Source organism: Lepisosteus platostomus, chromosome 26, assembly GCF_059453375.1.
Source record: "Lepisosteus platostomus isolate fLepPlt1 chromosome 26, fLepPlt1.hap1, whole genome shotgun sequence".
Taxonomy (NCBI): Eukaryota; Metazoa; Chordata; class Actinopteri; order Semionotiformes; family Lepisosteidae; genus Lepisosteus; species Lepisosteus platostomus.
The window spans coordinates 15,435,494-15,462,590 of record NC_142636.1 but is presented as its reverse complement, the minus strand read 5'-3'; the positions used below and the strand labels follow the sequence as shown (position 1 = coordinate 15,462,590).

At 54.8% G+C, this 27,097-nt stretch overlaps 1 protein-coding gene and 1 long non-coding RNA gene across 2 annotated transcripts; one reads left to right on the top strand and one right to left on the bottom strand.

Moving 5' to 3' along the window:
* On the bottom strand, positions 1–25,143 carry LOC148640396 (IgGFc-binding protein-like). The gene is made up of 26 exons (XM_088620831.1): positions 25,058–25,143; positions 24,711–24,761; positions 19,998–21,212; positions 18,997–19,334; positions 17,977–18,559; positions 17,032–17,630; positions 16,103–16,670; positions 15,122–15,723; positions 13,962–14,526; positions 13,067–13,263; positions 12,272–12,410; positions 11,122–11,705; positions 10,093–10,663; positions 8,778–9,388; positions 7,905–8,472; positions 7,614–7,813; positions 6,975–7,113; positions 6,543–6,614; positions 5,670–6,265; positions 4,407–4,971; positions 3,444–4,015; positions 2,706–3,267; positions 2,061–2,260; positions 1,256–1,621; positions 279–532; positions 1–112 (listed from the first exon to the last, which is right to left on the bottom strand). Exons 1-26 carry the CDS (start codon positions 25,071–25,073, stop codon positions 97–99), a joined length of 10,749 nt encoding a protein of 3,582 aa, XP_088476957.1. The 5' UTR covers positions 25,074–25,143; the 3' UTR covers positions 1–96.
* Positions 23,494–27,097, top strand: LOC148640395 (uncharacterized). Its single transcript, XR_015930612.1, has 2 exons — positions 23,494–23,544; positions 24,976–27,097. It is a non-coding gene; the product is annotated as an uncharacterized LOC148640395 (long non-coding RNA).

Genomic DNA, 27,097 nt, shown 5'->3' with positions numbered 1-27,097 from the left:
TCACATTGCTCAAGACTTTTATTTCCAAACATTCCCAAAACAGAGGGCAGTACACCCAGCAGCATGTACAAATAAGAGCACAGGGGTCTTCGTCCATCAGACAGCAGCACCGCTGCAAAACAAAGACAAGTGAACATTTAATGTGCAGATTTATTCTCCCCCCCCCCAGCCATGGCAGCAAATTGAAGTGCTGCTCACACACAGTGCTAAAGTTAACTTGGTGCTGCATGAAGAAACTGCCATTCTTAATGAAGTTAAAGAAGAGTATCGAGACCCACCAGCCAGTGAAGTTCTTGGCGACCCAGGAGTTTGATCCCACGAGGTCGTCTGAGGGGCTGCCGTTGTAGTTCCCGCAGGCGCCACACGTTTTCCCGACGTACCAGAGGGACAGGACCACCGTGACGTCCCCAGAGGGGCTGAGCTGAACCTCGATCTCTGAGCCCCGCTTCACAACCAGCGCCCCAGCTCCGTTCTCTCTCAGCGACACCCCCGCGGCCAGGCTGACCGGCAGGGTGACGCGGCGGCCGTTCACCTGGACGAGCAGCAGGGAAGAACACCCCTGAGCAATAGTCTTGCCCCTCGTGGGCTGTACCCAACCAGCTGGCAGGACTACAATCACATTCAAGGCAGGTTTAGCTGATTAATTTCTATGAAAAACCCACTTCCTCTTTGGAAGAACATTTAGCATTTGGAGCATGGGTGGGGGGACCCAAGGAATAAAGAATGCTGAATCAGGGGCTCCACATCCTGACTCTGGGGATCCCCACGCCCACTAGTATTGAAGTAAAGAATAAGGCCTACAAAGGGTCCAGCAGGATTCTTTGAAGTCGGTGCAGCTCCTGAACATGCAGGCTGTCTTAGAACTGCTCCCCGCCCCTGGAGCAGGAAAGATCAGTCTCTGTAGGATCAGGTAGGGGGTCAAGTACTTGGCTGCAAGTGAGTGAGAAACCTAGGACCAGGACCTGTGGATTAGATCTTGAAGCTTCAAGAATCGACAGGCAATGTCTACAAGCAGCAGGGCTCTTATACAGTCACTCCACTTCCAATCCTAATTCCAGCACTTCTGGCTCAGAAATGGTCTTTGCAGCATAAAGCCAGGACCTCTAAGCTTGGAGGGTCAATGCCAGCAGGTTTCCTAGTCCTTAGAGTTTGGGATGAACCTCCAAGCAATGGCTGTACAGGTGGGCTAATCCTGGCCTTGAATCCCGAGCGGATTGAGGGAGTCACCCCAGCACGAGCAAGGCCTCCCCTCTACCTGCACAGTGCGGTCCTGGATCCGGATGAGGCTGAAGCCCAGGAAGATATGCAGCACCCTGGTCTTCTGGCCTTGGGAGGAGCTGCAGGCTACGACCCGGAACCACTTATCACTGGTGGGGTCACAGAGGGAGGAGAGCTCATAGGGCGCACCAGGTGTCAGAGTCAGCTGACGGCCGTCGAAGGATTGGAGGCCAGACCCCCCCAGCAGCTGGCAGCCCTGCTCCCGGGGGTAGCACCCCCTCACCCCATCTCTCAGGGTGCAGATCTCCCTCGGGCTGCAGGCAGTGGGCTCACACAGCGTCCCACCTAGACGATGGCACTCGCACCTTCGGGTACAGTCCTCATTGTACAGCTTCGCGCCCATCTAGGAGACAAGAGGTTTGGGGCTTGGGCTCAGCTGCAATGAGAAAGTTACGTGCCAGATCACCAGTCAAGGTGCTTGCCTGGGTCCTGCAAGTTCTCCTCCTCAATGTGCTTAAAGGCAGAAGCACAGGCAGCATGTTGACCACACCTATTGGGTCCTGAAAGGATCAATTATACTGCTGTACTTTGCACCCCCAAGAGCTTGACAAGGCCCACACATCCTCTTTCACCCCAGGAGGTATGGCAACCTTCCAACAATTAAGTCTCAACTAATGAAGCCAGTTGATTGGAACCCTCCACCAGGGAGGGCCTGCGAAGCCAGAGACGGCCTTGGCACCCCAGGGCGTAGTGACATGGCATGAAAGTGCAGCACAGGGAAGCCCCTTCCCCACCGTCCCCTGCAGTTCGTTAGACCAACCGTCCCCCACCTCCACAAGTACCTTGATGTATCTGCCCTGGTACAGGCACCCACAGTTGCCCAGGGGTATGCACTCGCCCCCATCGAAGACGTTGCCGTTGTCGCACTGGCACCCCTCGGAGCAGCCGCCCGGGCCCCGCGGGGGGCTGAGCACCTCGGCGCAGGAGCTGCTGCTGGACGCCACGCAGGGGCTGACGGAGCTGCGGTCTGGGCAGGTGAGCGCTGGGGTAGTGGCAAGAAAGGGTACAGCCGTTAAAGCCCAGTCATCCTCCCAGGAGGACGCAGGGCACCACCACTCGTCTCACACTCCTACCACCCGCAGAATAAAAGGGGTGATTTTAAAGAGGACATCTGCTCCACCTTCTGGCTCATGATCCACTGCTGGCCTTGCTTGATTTTTGGCAATGGCTCTGAACTATTGCCAATCCTCCAATAAGTCATCCAATCAATTGCAAACAAGGAGACCGACTGCAAACTAAACAACTTTAATCACAACTTATTAACCTGGTATTTTTTAGAAACTGGTTAAGTGTTGACCCACCAAATCTGGGTGGGGTCTCCAGTAGCAGGGCTGGACACCCTGGTGTCGTTAACCCCAGTCAGCTCAAGATGAAGCACGAACCCGAGCCACAGGCCAGACCCACACCACCTGCAGGAGAACACTTACCACAGGAGGCATTTGCTCTCCAGGGTCCCGGGACCCCTCCCCTGGAGCGGCAGGCCATGGCGTAGGCCTCCAGGATGAGGCACAGGTCCCCAGACGTCTTGCACAGGGCGTCCACGCAGAAGGGGAAGAACTGATCCGACTCCAGCACCGCCCTGCAGCGGCCGAACGGCCCGTCCACAACGCTCAGCGGGCCACACTTCTGCTGGATGATGCCCCCCAGGCCCAGCGCAGCGTTGCAGAACGGACAGTGGTCCGCGCAACCGTGGTCACAGGCCACCCCCTCGCCCGCCTCTGCCCAGCTGCTCAGGAAGGCAGCCAGGCTGGAGGCCGGCGCACCACTGCGAAGCCGACGGTCATCCCAGTTCAAGCCGTTGAAGTTCCCACACAGGCCAGAGGTGGCGCTCCTGTAGCGGGACGGGACCACGAGCCAGAGCGGACCGTTGGATGAGAAGAGAACCTTGAGCCCAAAGCCTGTCTGAAGAACAGTGGTGATGCCGTCCTGGTAGGCCCAGATGAGCCCGTCGGGCATTTCCAGGGGCAAGCTGAAGTCCTCGCCGTTGACCTGGAAGAGAAAGGTCCTGGAGCTGAGTCCTCTCCAGGGAAGCCTGCTCCTCCTGCAGTCGGTCACTTGGAAGCCAGCGGGGTCGCAGGACTAAACTCGCTTGGCTTTGCCCAACACCCCAAAGGGGAGCAGGTTCCAGAATGCCCATTTGGGAGAGGGATAGGAAAGTGACTCACCCGGATCTTCCGCGGCGCTGCCCTCCGGATCATGATGTTGTACCCCTCCAGGGCCACCGCCACCACACTCGCCACCCGGGCACCCTCCATCCGCAGCACGACCATGAAGCGCTCCAGGCCCAACCCCTCCGCCTGGGCCACCAGGTACGAGCAGGAGCCCCCAGCCACATACCGGTCACCGTCAAAGGTCACATAGCCGATGCCGGCCAGCACCAGGCACATGCCGTAGCTGGCTGGCACACACTTCCGGACCCCCCCCTCCTCCCGGCACTGCTCCTGCGGCCCGCAGCCACACCGAAAGCACTGGACCCGCCCACCCATGCTGCACTGGCACCGCAGATGGCACCCTGCTTCAGGGTAGAAGACGCCCTGAGGGTAGTACTGCCCTTGGTAAAGGCACCCACAATCAGAGATTGGGATGCACCTCCCGTTGCCGAGCACGAAGCCACTGTCACACTGACAGCCCTCCCTGCAGGAGGCGCTGCAGTACACTGGGGCAGCGAGATTGTAGCAGGTGATGGGACAGCTGGTGCCACAGAGCTCGTAGTGGCTGTTGTCCGGACATGCAGCCCCTAAGAATGAGCAGAAATAGGATAAATCTGAGTTCTCACGTCTGCAGCCCTAGAAACATTTGCAAGTTAAGAGTACTGCATCTTCAACATGCAGACTAGGGGGGATCGGTGGAAGTAAATTTGGTCTTTTAAAGTAATGTAAAGCCGACCCATCACACAGCATTTGGCCACAGGGCTTACAGACCACACCAGTTTGCAGTACTCTTGACATTGCAAAGCAATACAAAGTTTCAGACATCCATCAACCTGCCCATTTTCCAAATGAGCAATAAGCTACTTTGGCAAGAAGGATCTTATGCATATAGAAAGAGCAATAAGATCCACCGGAAGAGCTTTGCTAGCGCAGTTCCTACAGTATATAGCAACTGGAGCAGCATGCACAGAGACCTACCGCAGAAGGTGTCCCTCCTCCACTGCCTGACTGGGATCTCAGCAGCCTGGCAGGCTGCAACGTAGGCCGCAATGGAGCTGCAGAGTGCCGAATGGTGACCCCCATATGTGCAGGTGTCCGCGATGCAGCTGCGCAGGTAAGGCTGGGGATCCAGGATGCGGGTGCACTGCCCAAAGGGGCCCATGTCATTGAGCAGCACCCCGCAGTACAGCTCCCTCCTGAACAGCTGCTGCTCCTCCACTCTGCACTGCCTGGTGCCCGAGCTGCACACGGTCTCACACCCAGGAACCTTGTCCACCTGCCAGCTGCTGCTAAACTCCTGGGCACTCACTGCCAGCTGCCCAGTGGGCATCAGGAAGTCATCACTAGGATTGCCATTGGCATTGCCACACAAGCCACACACCACACTGCCATAGGTTCTGGGCAGGAAAACCACCCATGTGCTGCTCTGGTACAGCACCACCCGCAGGCCAAAGTCGGTCTCTACCATCACAGACCAGGGAGAGGGATAGATCACTACCTGGCTGTTCCATGTGAACGGCAGAAACACCTGCGATCCATTCACCTGGGGAGACAAGTGAACAAGAAAATCCATCCTCTCAAATGGAGACATTTAAGGGCATTAAATCTTGCTAAAATGTAATTTAATGGCTGTATGTTATGTACATGCGAGATGTGCCGATTAATTTACATGTTTTAGTAAAAATCCATTACATTAAAATTTAAGATGGTTGCCCTGCGAATGAAAAGTTCAGAGCTTAAAAAAAAAAAAAGACATCCAACTCCTCCAAGACCCCAATAACCAGTCTGGAAAAGCTTAGTGCAGTTCAACTTCTCTAAATGAAGAGCTCTGGACCTGCAATCTAGTGGCATCCCACCCTATCCTAGGGATAGTTGCACTGCTGCACGCCGCTCGGGTTCTGCTCCAGGTGATGCTAATTCAGGTCCTCAGTCTAAACTAATCAAGTTTGCTTTGCAGGCATTCATCCCTTAGGGAGCATTTTGAACATTCAGCTTCAAACTAAGCACCCTCCTGCCACACTAGTGCAGGCTAAACTGAGTGACAAAGGTCACAACAAAAAAAAAAAGTCCCATTCAGCAGGAGGTATTCATCTCAGACACCCGAGCTACATTTTCTCAGGCTGAAGAGTGTTTTGAAGTCCCATTTAATTTGCTTAGACCCCTCCACAGAACCAGTGATCGAAGACCCCCCAATGCTCTTGGCTTTAGAGGTCTCCAGAGCACCGACACCTACAAGCTTACCTGAACCTTCAAAGGAGAAGCTTTGCTTATGGAGATCAAGGTCTTGTAAACCTTAATGCTCAGGTCCACGTCGTTGGAGAGCCGATTTCCACAGCTGCCCTCAGACAGGCGGATCTCAAAGGGCACAAGCTGGGAATTCTGGGAACAGATGCGCACCAGCCAGTAGGAGCAGGAGCCCCAGAAGTCATAGGCACGGCGGTCAAAGGTCAGGAAGTGGCGGCCAGCCTGCACTGAGCAGTTGAAGTGGCCGGTGGGGTGGCATCTCCACACTCCCACACTCAATGAGCACTGCTCTTGGGCACCACAGCTGCTATTTTGGCAGAGCACCGCTCCAGTGGAGGGGACGCAGGTGCAGCGCTGGCGGCAGTCCACAGGGGTCCAGAAGACATCCCCAGGGTTGTAGTACTGGCCGTTGTATATGCAGCCACACTGGTCCTCCCGGACACAGCCCCGAGGGCTCTGCAGGTACCCTTTATCACAGAAGCAGCCCGCCACACACAACGTAATACACATCATGTTCTGCAGCTTGTGGGTGCAGGAACGGGGGCAGGCAGTTCCACAGGTGGTATAGCTGCTGTGTTCCGGGCAGGGAGAAGCTGGGGGAGATAACCGCAATTAAACAAATTGAGGATTAACAGGAAGTTACCAACTACAGGTTCGGCAGGAGTCGGCATAGACATTCTTGGAAAGCCAACACTATACAAAGGTTTTAAGTTGCTGGAGCTTTCCTGCTCAAGGGCTAAAGCTATAGGTCTTGGTCCCTTCTCCAAGTCTACATCTCCAGATTGGGGATGGCTAGACGTATCTCAATTTAATGGCCATCAAGAAGTCTACCTGGATTAAGAGCTTCTGAATTTGTGCACCAAAACTCACCATCAGATCCATCAATACTTTCTGTGCAATCTGTAGGCAGCCAATCGTCATCTGCAGAAACAGAGCTCAGGGCTGGGAAGAGAAAGACATCTGGTTTCTCAAGACTGGGCACTGGTCTGTTGAACACCAGAAGAGGCGGCCTGGACTTACAGCAGCCAGCCTGTGCACTCCAATCCACAGACACCTCACCGATGTGCCCACAGGCCATGCCATTCAGGTAGAGTTCCAGGGTTTAAGACTCTGGTTTGAGAAGCAAGGTAGCACCCCTGTCCCTAACTGTAGTCAAATTTCACAACCCTGGGCATAAGAACTCCCTGCTCAAACCCCCTTTTGAAACTGAAAACCAAAAACATCCAAGGCCACATGGGAATTGGTTGGGATCTGTAGAAATTGTGAAAGGAAAGGCTAGGGAGGCTGGGAGAACAGCGGTACCTGGCTCGTGACAACTAAGGACCCCATCCCAGGCCTGGCAGGTCAGGGGCACAGGACAGGAATAAGGTTCACAAAGGAGGGATGGAGGAACACAGGTACAGTTCAAGGAGCAGTTCTCCACCAGCGTGTCCTCTCCAGGCTGCAGAAACAGAAGCCAAGGATAAGGGCAGCCTGAAACCCCAGAGCCGCATTCATAGTCCCTCACCCTTCAAGCCCATTTCTACACTAGAAAGACAGAACATTGAATTTCATAGATATTCAACACTGAGTCACCTGACCATAAGGGCTACCCCCTGTTCAATTCAGACTTCAACTTAAGTTTTATTTTGGTCCCAGATGAGCTCTGATGATTTAATGAATTTTAACAATTTGGAATGATTTAGTTTTACCATCATGAATAGCGGGGAGGTTTCAGATTTCTCCAAAGCGATTAAGTCCCGGTAGCCTGCTATTCCTGAACAGAGCCGATTAACCCCTGGCTGGAGACTGCCATAAACTGCCCAGCCTTTCCCAAAGTAGAGGTCATATGACCGATTTAGTCATCAATAAGCTTGGTTGATGTGAGGATCTTGGCAAGCTGGCTTTTCAGGCCCAGGCTAACCGGTTTCAGCATGAGCTCAGAACAAGCATCCCGGTCACCTTGTATCGCCTCCCGTCCCGGAAGCAGCCGCACTCGTCCGCAGAGACGCAGGCGTTCCCATCGAAGACGTAGCCACTGTCGCACGCGCAGGCCTCCGTGCAGTTGGCGGGACAGTCCAGGATGGGCCGCACCTCTGCGCAGGCGGCCGCGCAGGCGTCCGCGCAGGGGCTGTAGTGGCTGAACTCTGGGCACCGCAGCGCTGGAAACCAAGCGACAGGAGGCGCCCGTCAGGATACAGCCGAGCCCTGCACCTCCCGCCACCGGACAGCAGCGCCAGCAGACCGACTCACGGCAAAATGCGCTGGTTCTCCAGGGCAGGATGGACACCCCGGCCTCCTGGCAGGCAGAGGCGTAGGCCTGTAGACTGGCGCACAGCGGCGCCCGGCCCGCCTGGGCCAGACACAGGTCATACATGCAGGCGCCGAAGAAAGACTGGGGGTCCACAACAGGGCTGCAGGCAGCAAAGGGGCCACTGGGAGCCATGGTCAGCCAGCAGGAGCTCTCTTCCTGAACCCAAGATGTCGCCACCTGGGGGTCACAGTGGGGGCAGGCCCCCCCACAGCCGTCGCTGCAGTCCTCCCCCAGCACAGGCGCTCTCCAGGAGGCGCCGAGCTCCTGCGGGTCCTCCGTCAGCCTGCCGTCTGGGAGCTGGAGATCATCCCAGGGATTCCCGTTGAAGTTCCCACACAGGCCATACAGCTGGTCCCTGTGGCCGTCTGGGATCATCAGCGCCACGTGGTACTGAAGGTCAAAGGTCACTTTCACCAAGCTATGGGCATGGATCACCACACCGAGCCCTCGCCGGTAAACTCGCACGCCGGGGCGCGAGAAAGGGAGGTTTTCCAGCACTCCATCCACCTGAATGGGAAACCACAGCCATTTTACATCAAACTTGGTTTAAGAAAAGCATTGCATCAAAACCCAAGATAGCAACTTGGGATTTAAACCATCTTCCACGTGAAAGTGTGGAGATCTAATCATAGCTCCACACTGCTGCCAAGATCTTATATGCAACAAGTAGGTGGAGTTCCTGAATTTTAAGAGGGGCCCTCCAAAGAAAAGTCAATTGTCTTAAACAGCTGTGAAGTAGAGAGGAGCGATTTATCCAAGTTGAAAACCAACTGATGTCCTCGGGATGTGGTGCAAAAATCACATATCCTCACCTCCACTTTCCCAGCATGCTCCCGGCTCAGGCTGAAGTTCTGCCCTGAAACCTCCAGCTCCACCCGGTTGGTGAGCCAGACAGCCGATCCCTCCTGTTGCTCATTTTGCACCCGCACAAAGAAGGATGCCAGGCCACCCCCTGCACCCCACTTGGGGATCCTCCTGGCCAGGGTGTAGGTACAGTTCCCTCGGAAGTCAAAGTCTCGCCCATCGAAGGTGTGGTAGTGCATGCCACCCAAAACCGAGCACCTCCCATGCAGAGCTGGCAGGTGACACCCCAGCACCCCATCTTTCACTCGGCACTCCTCCCCACTGGAGCAGGAGGCCGCCTGACACTGGAGCACCCCACCGAGCTGGCAAGTGCACAGCTGTTGGCAGAAGTCAGTGTAGTAGGTCTCCCCAGACAGAAGATAACCACCATCGTTGAGACAGCCACACTGCTGGGGGGGCACACAGGCACCCCCACTGCGGAGCAGACCGGGGTCACACTGGCAGTCCTCACGGCATGGCGAGGAGGAGAGTGCAGGCACAGGGGGCGGAACACTCACACAGGACGGAGGAACAGCATCCGAGCAGAGACTGTAGTGGCTGCCAGCTGGGCAAAGCAGGTCTGCTCAAGGAGAAAAGGGGAAAATGCTTTTTCAACTCCAGAAACCCACAGGAAATTAATGGGTTTTTGCATAAAGAGTAAGTGGTTCCAAGGTCTACCCATCTGGTCTGTTCTAGCATTGTGAAGTTTAAGATCTGTATAACACTGCCACCTAGTGGAGCCAGTTTCCCCGCTTACAACACTATCTAATGGTAGTCAGGAGAAACCCTTCCAGTAAGAGCAGGCAGCTCTTTATTGTACAAGTTGTGATCATTTAGGATTCCCATGGAGTTGAGCGCCATCATAAAAATCCAGAAGTATTGGGATATGCCCAAAGAGCAAGTACTACAAGCTTGTTTATGAATTTGTTAATTCAGGGTGCAACAGCTACATAACACCTCAGAAGCACCCTCTGCTGGTGACTCAGTTTTATAGCACAAGCAAACATTCACTGCCTGCGATTTGATCAGCACATGGATGGCGCTCATGTGCCCCCTTTTCAACAAATGGGTTCAGATTTCAGATAAGCATGGGGAAGAGACGTAGTTAAAGCAAGCCAGAGCGATCCAGAAAGGCCCTAGGCGTTTAGCTGCTCGATTTCTGCTCATGCTCAATCACACAACTTCAATCTGGCATAAATCAGTTTAAAAAGCGAGAAAGCTTCCCCCGCCCACTGCTGAAGAGCAAAGGCAGTCAGGTCTGTTTCAAGAGTTATGCACACTCACCGCAAAAAGTGGAATTTCTCCAGGGAGAGATGTGGACTCCAGCTTCTTGGCAGGCAGAGACATAGCGTGCCAGGGACTGACACAGAACCGACTGCAGGCCCCCACTAGAACAGACCTCCCCCACACAGTTATTGAAGGACCTGTGGGCGTCCACAGTGGAGTGACACTCTCTGAAGGGCCCACTGGGGTCAGTGAGCATGGCACAGGAATCGCGTCCCATATACAGCTCCTTCTGCAGCTCCGGACATCCCAGACAGGTGTCCCCTTTGCAGCCATCCACACAGTCGGGATCACCTCCGACTCTCCAGCTCCGCCCAAACTCATCCATGCTCTCGGCCAGCCGGCCGTCTTGTCCTGTCAGGTCATCTGTGGAGTTGGCATTGTAGTTCCCACACAGGCCACAGAGGGCGCCTGAGTACACACTGGGCACTGCAAGAGTGACATGGCTGGTGCTGTCGAGGGTCAGGGAGAGACCAAAGTCCGCTCTGACAACCATGTAGAGCCCTGCGCTGTACGTCACCACCTTGTCAGAGTGCATGAAATAAGGGAGTGATTTGAAGAGGCCATCCACCTTGAAGAGGAAAGGACACAAAGGTTTAGCATGGAGGAAGGTCCACCTGCTGCAGATTGATTCCTTTGTCACTTCTGTAACTGCAGGAGCCCTGTTGCCCATGTGGTTTGAGTCACAACCCTGCAAGATCTACACCATGCAACACCCAGATAACACTGCCATGGCTATCGAGTGGTGCTGTGTATGCTGGGAGCCAACAAGCAACTGGGATCAAACCCCAGCAGGCATAGAACTGCGCTCAACATCTGCACACTTGGACCTCTTGGAAAGCAGTACGCGTTTTGGGACTGAATCCTGAACAAAGGTTGTTCAAACTTCTCAAAAATTCTTGACAAATCAATGCTACATGACCACCAACTGCCTTTCTTCTGCAGTTTGCAAGCTCACAACGCTCCACTCGTGCAAGAACACGACTTGCACCGTCGTGTGGGGAAAGTCATGGTGCGAGAAGACCTTACCTGGATTCTACCGTCACCGTTGGTGCCGATCTCCATGGTGATGCCGTACACATTCACGGTCAACATCACAGCCGGTGACACGCCCCTCCCCCTCTGGATCCAGACCGTGAACGGGGTCAGACTGGGGTCCCCAGAGCACAGCCCCACCAGCTGATAAACACAGCCACCTTGGAAGTCATAGCCGAGGCCATCAAAAGTGACGAAGTGCAAACCACCCTCAGACGAACAGGATTTGACCCCTAAGGGCTGGCACCGCCTCACCCCGCCCACCAGCTGACAGGTCTCCAGTGGCCCGCAGGTCACCTGCCTGCAGGTCACCCGATAGGTTAGGGGGTCACAGGTGCACTGCTTGTGGCACTCATCCACCCAGAAGGTCTCATTGGCTGGGTAGTAGAATCCATCGTGGGTACAGCCGCATTGACTAGGTGCCACACACTCCCCCCCGCTGAGCAGGAAGCCCGCGTCGCACTGGCACGTCTCCACACAGGCAGCCTGGCACCGAGCCGGGGCGTCGGGGTCACCGCAGGTCGCTGGGCACGCCGAGCCACAGGGCTCGTGGTGGCTGTTCTTGGGACAGTGCCACGCTAGAGGGGAAGTTCCACATGAGCAATGTGTACAGACAGAGGATCCACACTGACAGCTGGTGGACTTCCTCAGCACATACAAACAGACCAGAGGACAGACTGAACAGCCCATCCATTCCCCACTCATCGGGCTGGTTTAGTAGTAAAGTCAGCCAAAACATGATCAGAGGAAAACCATCCAGCTGGCTGTGGCAGCTCCTAACCCCCACAGTCCTTTACAAGATGGGCCTCAGTCTTCCCTGGGGTTTATACAGGACTAAATCAATTTCTGGAATAGACAGCTGTGCAATTCAGCTCCACACGGCACCAGAAAGCAGCTTACTCCCAGAACTGTGGGGCAACCTGGAACCCACTGCAAGCCAGAACTGTCCCCCTCTCCTTCATCAGGGGGGAATCTGGAGACCAACACAGCTAGCTTAGTCAGTACATGTCTGGGAGGAATACAATTAGAGCACGTTTTATCATCTATGAATTAGTAGACTGCAGCCTTTTCAATTCTTTTCAGAATCACAAGCCAGGAAAATGCCTGTTACACACGAGAGCCATGAAATGCAGAAGGGCCTTACCCATGAAACAGCCTAGTGCCCCTTTGTCCACTCTGCATTCCAGTCCCTCGTCACAGGCTGCGGGTACACATGACAGGCCAGCAGGGGGCGTGCAGGTGCATCTCTTGGTGCACCTCTCTTCCCAGGTTGCCTCGCCAGGCTGTTGAGCAGAGATCAGTTAGAAAAACACTGCATGCACCGACTCACACCCCCCCCCCCCGCCTGCTTTGCACAAAACCATCCAGCAGTTTTCCCCCGAATTAGTCTTCAGTCTGAACAGGTAAAACCAGGTTTGACACCTTTAAGTTGACAAGGGAAAAAAAAAAAAAGAAATGCCGATTTTAGACAGCCAGCCTTGAAATCCAACGGTTGTCAGAAAATGCATTAGTCAGAGCACTGAGTCAGCTATGGGCACAGGGCAGAAAAATCAGACCCAACCCATGTTCCAACACTGCTGCAATTAAGGCATTAAGCAGATTATGGGCATTTCTACTCGTATGTCAGTCACACTCATGTCAAGTTAGGCAATGGCTTGTAGGCATAGCACAGTACTTATCTACATGGAAAGCTGCAAAACTGGAAACTATTGCTCCCATTCCAAGTTGATATTTAATGATGAGAGCCAAGTGTTCCCCCCCCAAACCTGCATGTTTTCTACATGGCAACAGCAGTGCACAGCAGGGGACGCTTAGCTGTTTACATCGCAGATGGATTAAAAAAAAACAGCCCAGCTGAAGAGGTTAACTCCCACAGCCCAAGAAAATACAGGGGAGGGAAAGAAATTGAACAGGTAAGCAATAATCAAAAGAGTGGTACCTTATAATAGCGGCCATTGTGGAAGCAGCCACATTTGTCAATGGCAACGCAGCCTTCACCACTGAACTGGAGTCCCGGGGCACACTCGCACCCCTCCACGCAGGTCTGTGGGCACCTCCCCCACAGGGCCCCGGCACAGGACAGGGGGCACATCTTTGCACAAAGCTGGTACTGCGAGCCAGGCGGACAGGTCAGAGCTGGAAGTCGAGGGGTGTGCAGTTAACCATCCAGCACAGGAACGACCACACAAGGCCCAGCTGCAGGTTTCATCAAGGTTAGACAAGCACTCTTCCATGGTGCAGGTTTCCCTGCCCTCCATACCCTGAAGAGCCCATAGCTACACCAGAAACCCTGGCTCCATCCCACCTGCTCAGCTACTGTAGCTGTGCAGAATCAAAACTCAAGGCTTGGAGAGGCAAATAAGCTAGCTGAAGTTTCTTCACATGTATGGAATTGACCTTTACACAGGTCCTAGAGCAGGGACATGTGTAACTCATGTAAGCAGCAACATGTTAAAATTAACTGCAATGTCAAGACCACCTCCTTTCCAGTATTAATGCACAAGCATGCATATTTGCTTTAATTCTTAAAGCATTCCAGGTTCAAGCATCCCAATAAAAGCCAGTAGTTTTAAAGGCTTCCTGATCTCCTGAACCCTAAAGTTCAGACATAAGAGGAATTAAGAGCAACCCCAAACACAAGCAGAACTGCAGTAGTGGGGTAGGAAATGCATGGTCTTGGGGGCTCAAGGGCAGCCCAACTGAACCCCAGTAATAACAGGGCTCTTGAAAGTCCAGAGTAGGACTTGTGTAAAGGTCTTGACAAAGGTTCTGCACTTGCTGGAAGCAGGCATCAATCTGGGGTGAAGACTGTCCATTCCAGTACAGAAACTCACAGCACAGCTCCGGGCTCCTCCAGGGCAGGATGTCGACTCCGGCATCCTGGCAGGCGGCAGCATAGGCCTGCAGACTGCGGCAGAGCTGCGCCAGCAACCCCTGGGACAGGCACAGGTCGTAGATACAGCTGCTGAGGAAAGGCTGGGGATCCACCACCGACACACAGGCAGCGAAAGGGCCTCCAGGAGCCCCGATCATCCCGCAGGAGTGCTCCGACCCAAACTGAGAGGCCGCTCCGGGGTCACAGCGAGGGCAGGTCTCCCCACAGCCCTTTGGGCAGCCCGCCCCCAGAGCGGGGACTGTCCAGGCAGCCCCAAGCTCCTGGGGATCGCTGGCCAGCCGGCCATCCGGGAGCCGGAGGTCATCCTCAGGGCTGCCATTGAAGTCCCCACACAGACCACACACCTGGCTGCCGTAACTCCCGGGCAGGGAGACCAGAAGGTAGTACTGCAGATCGTAGAGCAGCACCAGCCCCGCCTGCGTCTCCACGCGCACTCGCAGGCCGTGCTGAACGGCACTGACCCGGTCCAGGACCGCCGGGATGGTCCAAGTTACACCATCCACCTGGGAGAAGAGGGAAGATCTCAGCAAGCACCCCAGCCATGCACAGAGCAGGCTTCCGACTCCACACAACAGCTGCCTGGAGCCTCCCGATGAAGAAGCAGCACGAGCTGTTCCTTTTCACACCAGGTACTCAGCTTCACAGTTAGGGCACATGTAAAAATCGCTGATCTTGGAGAACATGAGCGATATAGTCCTAACAAGGGCTTTGCACTGACTGCCATCTGATCCAAAAGGAAAGCTGGATCATAAAACCATTCCTAGAAGTTATGGGAGTCATATTGATGGACATCCCTGGGACTACTTTAGACAGAGCTTGACTTTAGGGAGGGGGCATGAACTCCATGTCAAAGCAAGTTCAGGTGTACAGCCATCGACTTCCATTCACCACTAGCTCCATACATCCTCTTGATATGGGGTTGATTTAGTGTTTTGATGCATTCTCAAGGCCAACACCTTCAATGTCTGGGCTGACTAGTGACCTCTAGTGGCAGGGCAGGGGAGTCACAGCTCCCTAGCCTGCCACACCCTGACTCCTTTGATCTCCAAGTGTTGCTAGCCCACGCAGTTAATTCCCCCCGGGCCACAGCTCACCAACCTGGACTTCCCCAGCGCGCCCCTTCAGCAGGGCGAAGGTCATCCCGTAGATCTCCAGCTCCACGCGCTCATGCTGCACCTGCACCGAGAAGGGCTCCACCGGGACCCCAGGCCCCGAGCCGGGGCAGCTCTGCGCCAGCGTGTAGGTGCAGTTCCCCCACAGGTCGAACGCCCGCCCGTCGAAGGAGCGGTAGTGCAGGCCCCCGGCCACCGAGCACCCGGAATGGCGATGGATGGGGTTCACCACTCCACTATCAAGTGCTGCCAGTGGGTAACACCCACGTGTACCCTCCCGCATGGCGCACTGCTCGCCCTGGGGGCAGGAAGAGGGCTGGCACTGCACCCGATTGCCCGCGGAGCAGGTACAGAGCTGCGTGCATTGTGAGTCGGGGAAGAAGCGGTCCCCAGACTGGTAATACACACCCTCATGCAGGCAGCCACAATGGGAGCTCGGGACGCACTGGTCACCACTGCGCACAAACCCGAACAGGCAGCGGCAGTCCTCCCTGCAGGTGATGCCCACAGGCCCTGGGGACTGGATGCAGGAGGCAGAGGGCGATGTGGAGCACAGGACGTAACGGCTGTTGGCAGGACAGGAAAGTTCTGGAATGACCGAATAAGCAAAGTGAGGACTTTGTGCACAACTAGAGAGCAATCTTAAATCAGCCAGTTCAAGCAAGATGGCAGCTCTAGTCTGAACTAGAATTACCAGCAAGCAGTGCAGGAGCAACGGAACATCCTCGGTCATCTGGCCTACTGGAAGGCAGATGCACGCCCTAGAAGAGGCTTGGCATTCTGGAGCACAAGCAGCTTCCTTGAAGCGTGCTAGGCTTGGTTAATTCTCCATCACTACAAACCAGCACCATTTTTTACATCAAGATGTCACAGGCTGGAACCAGCTGAAACGGCGCTCCACATCTGGAGCGCTTCGTTAGGTGAGCATACCTGGGGACCTGTGGGGAGCGTTGCTGGCATCACTTACCACAGAACCCTGAGGACCGCCAGTGGTAGATGTTGGCTCCTGCCTCCTGGCACTGCCCCACATAGCTGGCAAGAAACTGGCACAGGACGCCCTGGCGGCCCTGGCTGAGGCAGACGTCGCTGAGGCAGTTCTGGAAGAACCTGTCGGGGTCGACAGCACGATGGCACTCCCTGAAGGGGCCCAGAGGGTCAGTGAGCATGCCGCAGGAACTGCGTCCCAACAGGGTGGCTCTCTGCGCCTCGCTACAGGCCGGCTGGCCCTGCGGCCGGGCATCCTGGCAGCCGGGCACCTGGCTCGTCCTCCAGCTCCTCCCGAAAGTGGTGGGGTCAGAGGTCAGCTGACCGCTGCTGGTGGCGAGGTCGTCCGCGGGGTTGTTGTTGTAGTTCCCGCACAGCCCACAGAGGAAGCCGGCGTATGTCCTGTTGAGCGCCAGGGTGACGTGGTTGTTCCAATCGTAGGTTAAAATGAGGCCGAAGTCGGTTTCGACAGTCGCCGCCAGACCCCTCCTGTACATCTTCACTTTCCCTCCGCTCAGCAGCGAAGGGAGGCTGATCAGGATGCCATTGACCTGAGGGAAGACAAGTCAAGACTTTTCCTGCAAGCAATAAAATGGGAAACCTAAAAAAAAAAAACATTAACCACATGGATTGTTCCCTACTCCTACAGCCCACTGTGTAAAAGGCTTTCTGTTCTGAGGTTTAACTGTACTTCCTCTTTTACTCTGAAGCAAACCACTGGGCTTACTTGGACAAACATGCACACCCACCCCATGTGCCCTCAATCCTGTTCAAGACTAAAACGACTGGAGCTAGAGGAACTCCATCTCATCTTACCACAATAACCCCCCATTGTGCCAAATATCCCAGACATTCCTAGGGCTTCAATCCCAGATCTTAAGGCTGTTTCTGCTTCCCCACAAGCAGACTCACCAGGACGCGGCTCGTGTGCTCTCTGGTGATCTCAATCTGGTACCCATGCACCAGGATCAGCACGGTCTTGGAGCTGGCCGCCCCTGTGGGGCCCTCCTGCTCGTTCTGGACGCGCACCTCGAAGGGCTCCAGCCCCAGGGAGCCAGGGCACGATGCGGCCAGCTGGTAGACACAGCTGCCCTCGAAGTCATACCTACGCCCATCGAAGGTGGTGTAATGAGGGTCTCCCTCCACTGAGCAGATCCCCAGCTGGACTGGATGACACCCCAGTTCACCACCCACAGAGCGGCAGAGCTCATTGGGCTGGCACTGAGCCGGGACACACCGGACCTGGTGGGCAGAGGGGTCACAAGTGCACAGCTCTTGGCACTGGTTGTCAGCCCAGAACTGCTGCCCGGGCAAGTAGTAGAAGCCCTGGTAGGTGCAGCCACACTGCTGGGGCAGGACACACCCTCCCCCACTGAGCAGGAAGCCCACATCACACTGGCACGTCTCCACACAGGCAGCCTGGCACCGAGCCGGGGCATCGGGGTCACTGCAGGTCGCTGGGCACGCTGAGCCACAGGGCTCGTAGTGGCTGTTTGCAGGGCAAGTCAGGGCTGCAACACAAAGTGGAAGAGGCCAAGCATGAGGCAGGAACAGCCCCCCCCCCCAATCAAACAGCCACCTGTAGGTCAGTACTCTGCCCCACAGAAGTCAGGGAAGTGCAGGGCTGGGATGGATGGGATTCTGCATCACCACTCCATTATAAACCTTCAAGATCGCTGCTCTGCGCTGCACAGAACAGTAAGTTTTAAATGCACAAGGCTAAGAAGCGAGGGTATTACTCATCCATCACGCAAACTAGTTTAAAACCAGAATCATCGGCTTGATCCTTCTGTTCTGGCACCACAGACTCAGCTGAGCCATGAGGGGAGCCCAGCACCCGGAGATTGCGGTACTTACGGCAGTGCGCCAGGCCTCTCCAGGAGGAGACCTGGATCCCGGCCCACTGGCAGGCATCCGCGTACGTCTTCACCGCCCTGCACAGGAGCTCGCCGGCGCCCTCGAAGACGCACAGGTCGTAGATGCAGCCGCGGACGTAGGGCGTGGGGTCCACAGCCGCGCGACAGGGGGCGAAGGGCCCCAGCTGGTCCTCCAGGAGCCCGCAGGAGGACCTGAGGCTGAACCGGCTCAGCTGCTCGGCGCTGCACTGTGGGCATGGGCCGCCTCCGCAGCCATGCTGACAGCCGCCATCGCCCCCGGCGCCGCCCGTCACTGCCCAGCTCCGCCCGAAGTCCTCCTTGCCCAGTGCCCGCCGCCCGTCGGGGGTCAGCAGGTCGTCGGAGGGGTCGTCGTTGAAGTTGCCACACAGGCCGCAGACGGCGCCCGCCAGATCCCGGCGCAGCTCCAGCTGCAGGTGGTGGAGCCAGTCGAAGCGCAGCAGCAGGCCGCCGGCCGTCGCCAGCACTGCGGAGAAACCGCTGTGGTACAGCACCAGCGCCCCGGCCTCCAGGCGGATGGGCAGGTAGTGCTTGCTCCCATTGACCTGCAAGGGCAGCCCAGAGCAGGGAAGTCAGAGCGTCCCAGTGTGCATTCTGCCCAAAGACCAACACCCCCCACCCATCTCAAACCGCTCTATCCAATCCAGGGTCCCAGCAAGGGACATGTGGAAAGCAGGACAGGACTTTGCCTTCTGGACTGATGTCACACTAGACACACTTACATTTGGGCCAGATTTCCCAGAGGCCAATTCATTTGTCAGCACGCCTTTGGACTGCTGGGGGAAACCTATGCATACATGGGGAACATACAGACTCCACACAGACAGCACCCCAGGAGTTCAACCCAGGACCCCCAACACTGTGAGGCAGCAATATTAAGCCCTGCACTCCCCTGCCAACGAAATCAGAACTTGTATCCAACACAAGCACCATTCAGGGCCCCCACCACACAGTCAAAAACCCACGACCGTGGCACACGCACCCTCACTTGCGGCTCCTCGCCCCTCATGATGGTGATGTTGACCCCCGGCAGGGTCACATGCACCTCGCGCACGAAGGAGAGCCTGGCATCCCCGCGGTTCTCGTTGGCAGCCTGCACAGCGAAGCCGCCGGGCAGTGGTGGAGCGCCAGGGCAGGACGTCTGGGAGATGGTGTAGGTGCAGCTGCCCTGGAAGTCGAAGGCAGTGCCGTCGAAGGTCAGGTAGTGAGGGTCCCCCCAGGCCTGGCACAGCCCAGCAGTTGAAACGCACATGGGCACCCCAGCTTTCACCACACACTGCCGACTGTACCCACAGCGCACCACCTGGCACGGGTCCCGAGCTGTACGGAGAGGGGAAGAGACCAACATCATGCCAGGAAACACAGCAGGAAGGCTTGTTGCTCATGAAACTGAGCATGTGCAACACTGGCATTGGCGTGAGCTGATAAACAGATGAGAATTATGGTTTGTCTGTCTATTTCCAGGCCGATTCATCCAGTTCGGAACCGTGGGAGATACTGCAAGCAACAAGTGCAAGGCAGGACACACCCAATGTGGGAGGAGACCCACATGAACAAGGGGAGAATACGCCAGCTCCACATAGAGAGCACCCCAGAAATTGAACCCAGGGTGTCAGTTCTGTGAGACACCAATGCAAACAGCCATTCTGCCTCAGGACACATTTAGACTTCAGAATTCTAACTTTGCTTCTACTGAACAAGGATTAAAAGGCCCCTATTCTGCAGGTCAGAAATGAGACTTGGAGAATTTTAAAAGCTCCTTGTTAACATACCGATCCACTTCCTCACAACAGGAGAAGGGTTAAAACCAAGACCATTAAAAATCCACTTAAGCAGTTTTGCTGTATAGTCAGGTACCTGCTGCAATGCGTTTCATCTTCCCGATTTCCTTTTCCTCTGTTCTTATACAGACGGAAAGGGAAAAAAAAAAAAAAAAAAAAAAAGACATTCAAGAAGGGGTCACAGCAACACAGAAAGCATCACCTGTACCGGAGCACAGGCCCGGGTAGCTGTAGGAGCTGGTGGGACTGGTGCCGATGACATACACCCCGAACTGCCCGTCCAGCTGCTGCAGGCTGTGCTGCCCGGGGCTGCCGATGGGCAGCAGGCCCCAGGACTGGTCCACGCCGGCCACGCTGTGCCAGGACACGCCGGGAGGGAGAGGGACCCCGTCGTAGCGCAGCTGGATGCCGGACGAGCCCTTGGCCACCACGACAGCGTGGGTCTGGAAGCCTGGTCGGGCAACGAGGCCAAAGTTCAGGCAGGAGCGGTCAGCGGAGAGGAGGCTGATCAGGAAGGGGGCGGCCGCCCCAGAGCAGAAGTAGACCACCTGCACCCCATTGCTGGCTGTGATGTAGGCAGCGCTGGAGGGGTTGACTGGGAGCTCCTCCACAGCGCCCCCCAGCAGCGTTCTCTCGTGCTGTGCCTGATTGTCCCGAACCTGCAGCCGCGTGGTCAGGTAGGTGAAGACGTACAGCAGGTCTGAGGAGGACTGGGTGGGCAGAGGGGGCACCACGTAGGTGTCGCCCCAGCCTGAGGTGGGCAGCAGCTGCACAAACCCATAGCTGCACCCCTGGCTCCCCTCCGGGGCACAGGTGTACCCACACACCACCCCCACGGCCTCCTGGGACGTGATCTCGGAGCCGGACAGGCTCTGCGGGCTCTGCAGCTGGGCGCTCCAGAAGGGGCCCAGGCGGAGCGTCAACACGTCCCCCCGGGAGTACGCCCTGCCCTGGAAGGAGACTGGCGCGGCGAGCACGATGTCCACGAGGTTGTTGGACGCGTGATTGGTGATCACAATCTCCGCGAGGGACGCCTGGCCGGGCACCAGCGGCGCCATGGCGTAGTAATGGTTGCCCCAGAAGCCCACGGGGTAGAGCAGGCTGGCGGCGCAGGAGCCGGGCCTGCAGCGGAGGGCGAGGACCGACACCTCCTGGTCGGCTTGGACGAGGAAGGCGCTGGGCGAGTAGGAGCCCAGCATATCCACCTGGGCCGGCAGGGACACCGTCGTCATCTGGCCGCCGGCGAGGGAGAGCTCCTGCCTGAAGCTGGTGTTGTACACCAGCACCGTGACGGCGGTCGAGCCCGCGGACGAGGCGGCAGCGATCGTCACCTCCCGCTGCACGTCCGAGCCCGGGTCGCCATCCTGCGGGAAGACATTAACGAACTCCCTCCCGGTGATCCCCGCCCAGCAGAGACCTGCAGGGAGACAAGGGACCCCATTAAATCCAGGCCCATCCTGCACTGTGCTGAAGCCGCACCATTTCAATCACCAGATACCTGCAGGATGAGGAGGGCAGGGCAACGAGCACAAAGCAGTGTAGCCTCTTTTAATGATGTTTGATGATAGATGGCGTTAAAAAGAATCCTTACAACACTTGTATAGCACTTCTCTGGACACTCCACTCAAAGCACTTTGCAGGTAATAGGAACTCCCCTCCACCAACACCAGTCTGCCCCCCCACACACCAGCTCTCAGTGGGGAGGAGACCAGCGGGATGAAGCCAGTTCAGAGATGGGGATTAGGAGGCCATGATGGGTAAAGGACAGGGGGAAATGTGATCAGGATGCCGGGGTAACACCCCTACTCTTTTCAAGAAACACCCTGAGATTTTTTTAATGACCAGGGAAAGTCAAGACCTCCGTTTTACTTCACATCTGAAAGATTTTTACAGTGTAAAACTGGTCCCACTAACACCTCTTCCAGAAGTAGCCTTCACTTTCCCAGGAGTCTCCCATTCAGGTACTGGCCAGGCTCACACCTGCTGGGCTTCAGGGGGCTGCCAGCTGTAAATAGTCCTCATTCCCAGAGGAAGAGCTCTAATTCAAGGAAGCAGGGGGGAAACTTCCAGTCTCATTTCTTGCAGCACACAGCCCTTTACACACCACACCTGCCTTCTTTCTGAGGTCAGGTTAATCCAGACAAGCTGCAAGAATAAGCAGAAGCCATCCAGCTGGATCCTGAAATTCCAGTTCAGCAGGCTCCGATACACACTTGTTGTGGCGCATGTGAAACAGAACAAAACTGGAGACGAGACCTGCAGCTGCAGCACACCGACCTGAGTCAGGAGGGGGCCCCCCCATGGCTGGACGCCCCAGAGGCCAAGAGAAACCAGCACCTCGAGGGACATTAACCCTTTGAGAAGTGATCTTAAGTAGAGCTTGATCTTTTCTTACCCAAACGTTGCTACTTAACTCCCCAACTGGTATCAGGAGTGGCATCACCTGCTGGTTAAAATAGTCATTCTAAAAGCAAAGGATACTTAATTGTGGACAAATCAAGAAGAACAGGATATTGCTGTGCTGGAATTTGTCCCAAAGAGATCAAGATGCGGTCTACTAGTCCCACACTGAAGCAAAATGGAGAGGGGGACAAGTAGCAATCAATAAGTGCTCTGAACCCTCTAAGGCACTTCACACAAAAGGTGGTTGGAGTGTGGAACAAGCTACCCAGACACATTGCAATAACAGCTGGATAAGATGCTCGGATTCGTTACCAACTACTAAGCTTGATGGCTTGAATGGGCTCATCAGCTCGATTCTTACATGACGCTTTGACCCGAAGACTCCTCAGAAGAGGGCAGGGCACACAGAAGCAAGAAACTGCAAGCCCCAGGCCAACAGGGTGGAATACAGAACCTCGTGCAGAGGCCCGATCGAGCTCGACTCACACGATGACCCAGTGGCAGCCAGCTGTGGCAGGAGCTGCTCGTCCAGATCACCTTTGCCTTACAGTAATCAATACAAACAAGGATCTTGCCTTTATTCAGCTCGCTAATGCCTAGGAGGTTTAAGATAACGCCTATCTAGACACTGCAAAAGGGAAATTGGCAGAGGAACACTTAATACAAGCACACGTCTGGCAGAAGATTTTTTTAATTAACACCCAGCCTAGATCTCTGGCCCCAGGGGATAAAACCATACTCCCCACCCTATAAGGGCACAGCACACCAGCGGCCAGGGGGCAAACTGGCTGAAGGAGAGCATCAGGCGCCCCAGACCCTGCGGCAGGATGGTTCTGCTGAATGGCCAGCAGAGGCTGCGCTGTGAAACCCTGCCCATGCCGTCCAGGTCTGTAAACAAGTCAGGACTCGGAGCACACTAACACACATGGTGGATTACGATGCATCTTAATCTAAGAAAACGGGAAACCGTTTTGTTTTTGACCAGGAAATAGTTCAAGACAAGGAAAGACTACTAAAAAAAAAAAACCTCGCAAGAGGCTGGTAGCGCAGAGCGAGCCCTCGAGGGGAAGTGTCTGATCGACACTGTGGCGGTATTTGACCTTTACAAAAAACTGTTTACGTCTTGGTTGCTGACTGACAGGGCTTGAGCTGCAAAACAAAAAAAAGCTTTCGGAAAGTTCAGCGCTGGGCTGCAGCCGCCCAGCAGGGTGTCGGCTTTCAGCGACGCCAGCCAATCAGAGCCCGAGCTCGGCCCCGGACCCGGGTTATACTTCACCTGCACCTGCAGGAAGGCAGCGCAGGAGCCCGGCGCCGCACACAGCGACACCTCGACGAGCTTGCGACAGGTAAGAGCGGGACCCCGGCGGTAATATTGAACATTTGCTGCTCTATCGAGAGAGAACGCGGATAAGACACGCAGCTGGCGGGCTCTCGCCCCTGCTCTTAGCCTCTCCAGATGTTTTGGGTAAAGGAAATGATTTTTGGGGGGGCAGATTCGGGGTGCAGTCAAACCCATATCTTTCTGCTGCGAAAGACTGAGGTCACATTTGGTTTGTAATCCCGTCGAGAGCCAGGAATTGAAACAGTTGGGCCGCTCTGCGCCAGGAGCGTCTAGTTGGTTTTTTACCCCTCGGTGAGCTCGCAGAAAAGACACTTCATTGCCACCAACTACCGCTGCACGCTGTATTGTTGTGCACTTGATAAAGTGATTAATTCGGACCTCCTGGGAACCCGGACTACGGTGTCTCGGCGGATTTTCATTCCTGCGCGGTTCGGCACTTCACTAGCTGGGTTCTGCCTGAAGGCAATTGGAGTTGCCCCTTTCTAAAGACCCCGGGGAGCCTGGAGACGTACTGGGGACTGCAGGAATGCACTCCTCTGGTCTAGAAGTCTATTTCTACAGCTGGCTGAGCATTGCTGACCGATCCGCTCTGCCCCGCGGTGCAGTATCTCCGGGCGACAGCGCTGAGCCGTTCAGATCAGACACGGCCGTCCCCCCCATCTAGGGGACAGTGAGAGAGGAGGCTTAAAACGCGACCACTTGTTTTGATCTGCGGATATTATGGTGTGGGTGTCGCTTCTGAAGTCTGAGGGCATCTGCAACATCCTGTAAGCCTGCGCACCGCTCTGTCCCGTCTGGTGCCCACGGCCACTCCCACTCATTAGTAACCAGCTGTGCAAACAGCTCACCTGCACAGCTCCGCGAGCGGGCAGCCTGCTGTGCAGATCTGCAGCGCGCGGAACTCTTGGCGTGCTCCCCGTCCTCCGACTGCGGGAAAGGTGCTCTCCGGGCAGGTGCAGGGAGGCGTTCACGCACCGTTAAATAACTTGACTTTCCTCCCAACAGAAACAAAAATACACTCCCACCCCACCCCCCGCTCAGTTTGCCCAGGTATTCGAAACAATGACCCATTATCCTCGCAACTGCAAATCAGAGGTTATTTGTATTATTTTTTACAACTGGCTTCCTGTTAAAGTTCATGCGTTGCATAATCGGCATAATGGAGCTTACCATAATTGAGCAGGAAATACGCGTGTACCAGAAAGTGTATCCACGGCATCGCTGTGGGAGGGAACGAGACCAGTTAGAGTACGTAAATGTTATTTACATAACACACTAACGGGTTAAGGAGACTCCAGCTGAGAAGAGGCTTCTGAAAGACGTTTACCACAAGACAAAATTAAAAACTCCTGAGATCAGCTTCTGTTATAACGATATTCTCCGTGCTGTATATTAAGGGCGCCCTCGGTCATGCTTCTTAAACTTGTTTTCCTAGGCTCCGATACACTTGGAGCGATCCCGGTATATTAAAAAAAAAAACTCCCAACCCCTGTCTCCGTGAAGGTGAGTGACCTTACCTGACACCCTGGACATGAGCGCATCGTCCCTCCAGGCCCCATTTTTATCACACCCGCAGCACGCGCACAGGTGAGAGCAATTAACTTGAAGCGTTCTCACCTCCTAATTAATGAGTGACGCACTTTAATTAATGCATGTTACGTAACCGGTTTTGTTGCCGCAGTAGTTTTCTGTGGGGTCACGTGCAGCGAACTACCTGCAGTCCAGCCCGCAGCTCCGTGCTGCACTGGAGCAGCTGCAACAGAGAGGCCGCTGACACTCGTCCGCAGCATTCGGACTGTTCGCTTGTTCACTTGTATTGCACTGTCTGCACTTTGTGTTTTAACACTTGTTTTAACAATCGAGAGACTTTCTGTCAGTAAGAATCCCATTGTACCAGTACACGTACCGGTTACATACGGCAATAAATTTCAAGTTCGAGCTCCGTTCGAAACCTGTTCTCAGTTATAAGGAGCCCAGAGTCCCAGCTGTTGCTCTCTAGTGGTCCTGAAGCAGGAGACTGAAACCACCTCTTCACGGGCTTCAGGCAGCTCGGCCGCGGGCAGAGCGGAGCTCAGGATCACGCTAGAACCTCCCGAATACCGTGGAAATAATATCGTCGCTGAGTCGTGAATTTAAGCATCTGTCGCTTGAAAATTGCTATAATATTTAACTAAAATTGTTTTCCAGTCACACCGCATTTATTAATAAATACGTTTATTAACACGTATGAGCTGAAATGACCCTATAAGATCTGTTACAGAAGTCTCCTGAGTTTACCTTTTCAGAGCTGCAAATATATATATATATTAACATGTGCATGAAATCCACTCCCACGTACTGCCACATTATATTGCTGTTTTTATTTGAAATAATAAAATTGCTGGCGCTATCGGACATTATGGGACGGATTTGCTAACTCCGCTGTTAGGAACGTGCAGTGGGCGCCTTGGTCATTGTTCAGCACAGCTGTAACTTACTTATCTGACTCCCTGCCTCCCCAAACATACAATACAAAAACTCAGATAAAGTGTAACAGATGTAGCCCCAGTAATTGCACAAATCTTACAGTTATAGTGTTGCAGGCACGAAGCCATGAATGTGCTGTGGTTCCTTATTCGCCTGAAGGATGTCCGTATGAAAGCCCCTACAATACCGTACGTGTTCAAACTCGCATCCCAGCGGCTGTTCTTGTTTGTTCCGTGAATGATTGCAATTGAGTATCAAGGACCCTTGTCTACTATATTTTAACGTTAATTCCGTCCTTGAATTTAAAAAAAAAAACATTTAACTGCCAGGGACATTCAGTTACGTACAGACGCGAGGCAAAGTAATAATTCTGTATTGACGTGGCCAACATCTGAGTCAATACGCTCCGGTTCCGGGCCCTTTGCAGTCCGAGCTCATTAGAACGACAGCAGTGCTGAGCTCTCGGCGCCGCACCGAGCTCCGGTCCAGCTGCTCTCCAGCGGCGCTGCAGGGAGCTCAGAGCTGGAGATGATCTCCGGGTGGTCATTCTGTTAACGGGCCCGCAACCGAACACACAACTGCGAGCTTAATCCGAAAGTCCGTTGCAATTGACCCTTAAAGTTTTCAAGTGAATATTTTTGAACATGAAAACAGGGGAAGGTGGCTAATTAAATACGTCTTTATTATGACGGCAATGCAAGCATCTGACCAAACTGGGGCACAATCTCACCGCGCCGCTCCCCAGAGGAACTATTCCTGCGAATTCGCGCCAGCGGGAGCGGTTTGAGGATAACTCAGCTTCCTGGAGTGTTGAAATGTTCCGTTTGTTTTTACATCGGTTTCATCACGACCCCACCAAATCCCCAGGAGAAAAAAAACCCCACAAACTGCTCCTGAAAGCTCAAAGCGCTGCAATTCAGGAACAGGAAGTGTCAAGGAATACCCCAGAGCTGGCTGGCGCGGCCTCGCCAGCTGCACCCCGAAGCGCTGTAGCTGTTGTACAGGCTGCGCACCTGTGGGAGACAGAGGACGAGAGCTCTCCACATTTAGAAGCACGAACACAAAAGCAGGGTGTGGAGAACGTGAGACTC

Coding starts and splice junctions, on each gene's coding strand:
- LOC148640396 (XM_088620831.1), bottom strand. Junction 21,213..24,710: donor GTATTTCCTGCTCAATTATG/GTAAGCTCCATT, acceptor GTCTCCCTGCAG/GTCTCTGCTGGGCGGGGATC. Junction 3,268..3,443: donor CAGCGCCGCGGAAGATCCGG/GTGAGTCACTTT, acceptor TTTCTCTTCCAG/GTCAACGGCGAGGACTTCAG.